The sequence below is a fragment of the Pteropus alecto genome, unplaced genomic scaffold, assembly GCF_000325575.1.
Source record: "Pteropus alecto unplaced genomic scaffold, ASM32557v1 scaffold195, whole genome shotgun sequence".
NCBI classification, from domain to species: Eukaryota; Metazoa; Chordata; class Mammalia; order Chiroptera; family Pteropodidae; genus Pteropus; species Pteropus alecto.
Window position 1 is genome coordinate 10,015,501 of NW_006438073.1, and position 6,000 is coordinate 10,021,500.

General features: G+C 58.5%; 1 protein-coding gene across 1 annotated transcript in view; it reads left to right on the forward strand.

Annotated features, from left to right (window-relative positions):
• The window catches only part of SMOC2 (SPARC related modular calcium binding 2), a 123,294-nt gene that overhangs the window by 102,938 nt on the left and 14,356 nt on the right, over positions 1-6,000 (forward strand). The window contains exons 12-13 of the mRNA XM_015591876.2: positions 3,646-3,745; positions 5,700-5,974. Of these exons, the coding sequence (XP_015447362.1) occupies positions 3,646-3,745; positions 5,700-5,974 (375 nt within the window). The remainder of the gene's footprint in view (positions 1-3,645; positions 3,746-5,699; positions 5,975-6,000) is intronic.

A 6,000-nucleotide genomic window follows, 5' to 3' on the forward strand; every position in this document is an offset into this window, starting at 1 on the left:
GACGTGTCGTTCCCTTCTGAATCAAAGAATTGATTTTATGCAGAGACTTGAAGTGACGTGAGGGAAAAGCAAACTTTCCTGACAGAGACGCTGATTCCCGTGCAGTTCCGTTCACGTCTGTACTCGGCGTGAGCCCTGGCTTCATGCAAATGCGGACGGAGGAACATTGATGAAACAGACCCGAGGACCCCAGGGGCTGGGCTTCTTCGCCCTAGAAAGGTTTCAGAGGGTTTAAGTTTTCAGTACAGAGAATTCTTTGTTTGGATTCGGCCATCGTTTCTCATCTCATTCATCAAATTGTCGACCGAGTCTGCCATTTTTGGCTCTGGGTGGCTTGTCTCGATGTAGAGAGAAAAATGAGGACACGGTGCTGCAGTCACTTCCAGGCTGTGGCCAGACCCTTACCCGCTGCAGGACCCACCTCCGCGAGGGGCCCAGCTCTGCCAAGTACGTTTAAAGTTAGGAATCGTTTTTAAGATGCAGAGGTGCTGGCAAGTGTCCAGACCGAGCCCGGTGTTCCGGTCGGCTGAGCAGAGTCTGTCCGGCCGGTCGCTGGCTCCGTGGCCTGGGGTGCTCTCTTGAAGGTGGAGTGACTCTACTTCTTGTCCCTCTTTTCTGTCCCCTGCCACATCATAAGATGGCAGAGATGCCAGAGGCGGCCCAGCCCCCTGGTAGGACCGCTGGAAACCTGGGGGCACGGCCCTCATTAGCGGGGGGCCCTCCCTCCCAGGGCCACTTCTACGAGCAGCATGGCTCTTGTGTCCTCCCGACGCCACCCCAGGCTGTCCCTGTGCTCCTTCTCTGACTCTGACCTTTCGAATTCGGCAAAGATCGGCGAGCCCAGCACGCAAGCATGTGACCCCCATGGGCGGTTTGAGGATGTCTCGGCTCGTGTCTGTGTCCGCCGTCAACATTCTCCCCCTTTTTTCTGCTAGATGGTTGCGTTAATCTGTGAACATGAGCATCGGAGCGATTTTATTTCTTGTTTTTGTAAGCGATCAGCGACACGGGTGGGTCGCCGTCTGACGCCCCATTTCCTCTCCCCACCCGCATGAGAAGGGTCTGCCCCCAGGAGATGAGCACCCTTCGCTGGTCACGTGTGGACTGCAACTTCCTCACAGTCTGCGCGGACGGTTTTCAAGGAAATCTAACACGGCGCGAATCTCTCACTCACATCCCAGGGACAGATGGCGTCGAGCGAGCATCTGCCGCTGAGCCGTGGGCTTGACTTTGCCAGATTTGTTAGCAAATGGTTGCCGCGATTCCGCTCTGACTTTGCGAAGGACAGTATGCCCCTCTCTGCAAACGCTGCCTGGCGGAGCGGCCGTGGGACGGGCCGCGCCTGCGCAGTGGGGCCGGCGTGGCCAATTTCCAGAATCGTTAATAGATTATTTTCCTAGGCATTAACCACCAAATTCTCTAAGGCCATGATTTCTTTATGACTTATCTGTTTTGCTCGGGCAACCCTTCAAAAATAATTTACCCATAATTTAACAACACTAGAAGGCTGCTCGCCTTTCGCCGGGGGCCAGGCCGTGGCTTTCGAGCATTTGGAAAGCTGGTCTGTCTCGTGCTGCAAGTTTGATGTCCCTCCCCTTCTGTCGTTTCTCATGCGATGAAAATGGCCTTATTAGTAAGGAACTCCCTGATTTTTCTTCTGATTTGCTCTCATTTCACAGTTTTATTTGTCTCGTTTTCTTAGAAATAGCTTTGCGCTACGAGCACCCGTGACGAGTGACAGGCGTTACGCCAGGCTGACTGAGGCCGGGGGGTCGCATCCCCGCCAGGAAGGGGGTCCTCGCGGGAGCGCTCGTGCGGCGGCTGCGTGAGCTCCGACGAGACGCTCAGGTAGAGGCCGAGGTCGGCTCTGCTCCTCCGACCGCTCGGCGCCTCCGCTCAAGTCCGATCGACCTTCGACTCCGAATGCGCCCCCGGCCCAGTGTCTTTGCGAATAAAAACGGAACGCGATCTCTTTTCGGACTGAAGCGCCTCCCAGCCGCGGGAAGCGCACTCCTTAGCAGGGTCTGCGCGTTTCGGTCTGTAATCGGTACCACGGTACCGAGTGCTTGAGCGGCCGTGACACCCTGTTCCTGTCTCTCGCTTTAGAAGTGAACTAAACTCTCCGTATTGGCGCCTTTGGGCATTAAGGGCGCGGAAGCTTTGACGCGCCCTTCGCCTCACGTGTGGTGCTGAGCAGATCTTGTTTCTAATGGAGACTCGCGTGCTGCTTCCCCATCGACGTCACGCGCAGCACGCGCAGGGCCAGCGCCCGGGTTTCTGTTCGGTTCCGAGAACGACTAGGCTGGGTCTTCCCGGACGCGTTTTCCTCCGTCGATACCGCGACCCCCCTTGCGTGTCTCGAGAACGGGGGACCGCTGTTGCCTGGGTGGTTCCCAGGTGGTTGGGGCTGGCATCGTGCCCGTACCCAGGACGTACCCGTTGGTTGGCGCCTGCCATCACCGGGAGACGTCCTCCTGAGTCAGCCCGCCATGTGGGGCTCCCCGCTGCAGGCCCCTGGGCTGGGTGGGGTGCCCCGGGCCTGCGGGGGTCTCCCGCCTCCTCGCGGAGGCCAGGCGTGCTGCTGGGCGGAACCGCCCTGCCCTGACAGAGGCCGCTGTCCTCTCGCTGAGCCCAAGCACGTGGCCACGGCGAGTCCCCGAGCGCCCTGCCCAGGTCTTCCCTTCTTCCCGAGGGAAGAGTCGGTGTGATAATTCATTTATCTAGGGAAGCGACGTTCCGCCAGTGGCTGCAGGCTCCCCCGTCAACCGTGACCTGCTCTGTCAGGGATGACACGGCTGTCCCCACGCAGCCACACCCGTGCCCGTGAGGGTCCGCGTCTGTTTCAAGGTGTGCGCCTTTAGTGGAGTGGAAACCAGCGTGAGCGGACCCCGCTCAGGCAGCCGGCGTGTCCTTGGGCAATAAAAACGGAACTCAAATGCCAAAAGGAATTTTATGGCGACTGGAGAGTCCTGCGCTGTGTAAACGTGCTGGCCCCGAGGGACTTCACTGCCGCAGCACGGCACTGCCACACGCTCCCACGAGGCCGCCTCGCCGCCTCTCCGGAAAAGATCGCCCAGCACTGTGCCCCGCACCTGGTCATCCAGGCGACGTGGGACGGCGAGGGGTCCAGAGAACCTTCCCGGGTGTGAGCGAGAGGCAAGGGGGGCTGGAGGCTGAGTGGGGCCACGTGACCGGAGGACCCCGCGGGATGTATGCTTTGTGCACACTCGACGCCTCGTTGACCCTGTGCCGTCGGTGGACACAGGCTCACCCGGAGAGCACTCCAGCTTTCCACTCAGTGTCATCCTGCGGCCGGGTGACCTTGGGGGGTTACGCCGTGTGCCTCGCCTGTAACCTGGGAGAGTGACACCAGCTACCTGGGGCTGCGCTCTGAGGACCGATGAGGTGACGGTGCGGTGGCTCTCGGGTCTCAATAAGTGTCAGATGTTGCCGCTGACAGACTGTGGTTTGAAGTGTGTCTGTCAGTGTCCCGCAAATGAGCGTTCAAATGAGCTCCCGCCCTGGAGACACCTCAACTAGTGTCCAAATAGTAAGGATACTTTTCTCTTTATTACGGAGAAGAATCTGTTGTACCCTGTGAATTCTGTGACGTGTAAAAAGAAACCCACGCTTTGTTTTTTTCAGGTTGTCCAGGTGCCAAAAAGAATGAGTTTCTAACAAGCGTCCTGGATGCGCTGTCCACCGACATGGTCCACGCCGTCTCCGACCCTTCTGCCCCCGGCAGGTAAGCTGCGTTCGACCCCGAACAGGGAGCTGGGAGGAAGCCCAGGGTCCACTGGAGAAAACCCGAGACGCCTGAAGCCAGAGGCCGGCGGCTGGACACGAGTCCCAGTCCGCTGCCGGGGTGCGCGGACAGGCCCGAGCAGGGAGGAGGGAAACACGGGGCTCAGACCTCGTCGCCACGAGTCCCGAGCTTGCTTCATCGGCTTCACTGTCTGTCCGTGAATTCTTTCTCGTGATGTTGACAGGATCCTGGTCACCTGTCCGGTGACAGGCTCATACAGGAAAGGGGCCTCTCCCCAGCAGGAGGTGCTCTGCGGTGGTGGGGGTGGGGGCGCTGTGATTAGCAGGGATTCGTCACGTGGTTACACCCCTCAGGGCTTCGTGCCAACGGGAGAGGCCGGAACACGGGTCCCATGGTTCCAGCAGGCGGCCATGGGGGGCGAGGGGAAGGGATAGCCCTGGTCCACATGGCGTCATGCTGTGGAACTGCATTTAGAGCTGGTGACCGGATTGCAAACGCCATGTAGTGAAACGTCCGATTTAAAGTTCTCAGAATAGAACTTGGTGTCTGTTGTGGGAAGATGCGCATAACGAAATTTGCCGTCTCGGCTCAGCGTTCCCACGGCTCGGCGTCCACGCTCCGGCTTCGGGAACGGGGCGTGTCTGTCTGAGCGTGGGTGGCACTCCGAGCCCTTCGCTCCTGACGGACGTGTCCCTGTCCTGAGGGGCTTCTGTCGCCAGGTGCCAGCATGAGGGCGGCTCACGGCCTTGCAAGGTTGTGATGGTCCAAGCCAGGGACCCCTGAGATTCGGCAGGATCTTGCCTCTTTGTTTAAGGAACTCTTTCTGGTGGAGAGTCTCCTTATCTTCATTTCTTGGGAGCACTGGCCGTCCTCACCTCTTGCCCCCGAGCGCTTGATGGTGTCGCCTCTTCCAGGACGCTAAGTGTTCTGATTGCCTTCACTGAAATGCCCTCTTCTCTCTCTCTTTGCTGGAGAGTAAGATTCGAGAAGAAAAAAAAGGTCTTGTTAATGGAAGTTGTTACAATAGGGTAGTAGATTAAACTGGAAAAAAAACAAAAGGAAATCGCCTAAATTTCAGACTGATATCTTATGTTCCTGGAGAGATGGCTCTCCCCGGAAAGCCGAAACGAAAGCGGGGAGGCAGTCGCTGTGTGAGAGGGTCCCCCGAGAGTGTGCGAGCACCAGCAGCGTCCGGGCCCGACAGCCGTGACCCTGGGTCGATGTCCCTCTCCTCCCTGGCGAGCTCAGGCTCCCCCCAGCCAGCCGAGCGTGCGGGCCGTGCAGGCCAGCCGCCACGAGGGGAGGGCGGTGGACGCCCCACCACTCCGTCCCTCACCTTCCACTCAGCGACAAGGCCCGTGTTAACGTTTAGGACAGTTTCAAATCCACGCCTTCTAGAAGAGGTGTTGTTTATTTATATTTCAAAATGTAGAATTTTTTTAATCCAAGGGAAAGCGTCCACTTGTCACTTAAAGACGCATTTTTATTTGTGTCTCTCGGTGTACCTGACACAAGCAATGTGCCGATGAACCGCATGTAAACGGGGAGAGGACCTCGCAGTGTCACAGTGTCTCGTAGGCTGGCCTCGAGCCGGCCTGCCAGCCCCTGGGAGCACAGAACCGAGATGAGGCTGCTTTTGTCCTCGCGAACTTGGCCAACGCCAAGCGCACATTTGGCACATGCAAATTCGCTGTGCCATTTGCAGTTTTGATCCCGACTTGAAAAATTGTTGCTAAATCTCTTTCTCTCAATTAGTTTAAAGTAAGTTATATCGAATGGCAGACCCAGGCCGGCCGAGGCACCAGGGCTGTGGCAGTGACAAGGGGACCCACGAGAGACCTTCCGCGGGCGGGCGGGGCGCGGAGGGGCTGTGCGGGGTGCGGAGGGGCGCATGCGGCCGCGGCCCGACGTGTGCGCTGTGTGTGTGCCCCAGGCTTTCTGAACCCGACCCCAGCCACACGCTGGAGGAGAGAGTGGTCCACTGGTACTTCAAGCTGCTTGATAAAAACTCCAGTGGGGACATCGGCAAGAAGGAGATCAAGCCCTTCAAGAGGTTCCTTCGGAAAAAGTCCAAACCCAAGAAGTGCGTGAAGCGGTTTGTCGACTACTGCGACGCGAACAACGACAAGTCCCTCTCTGTGCACGAGCTGATGGGCTGCCTGGGCGTGACGGAGGAGGAGGGCAGAGGCAGCGCGCGCAAGCGGCACAGTAAGGCCCCGCCCCCGCCCCGCCCC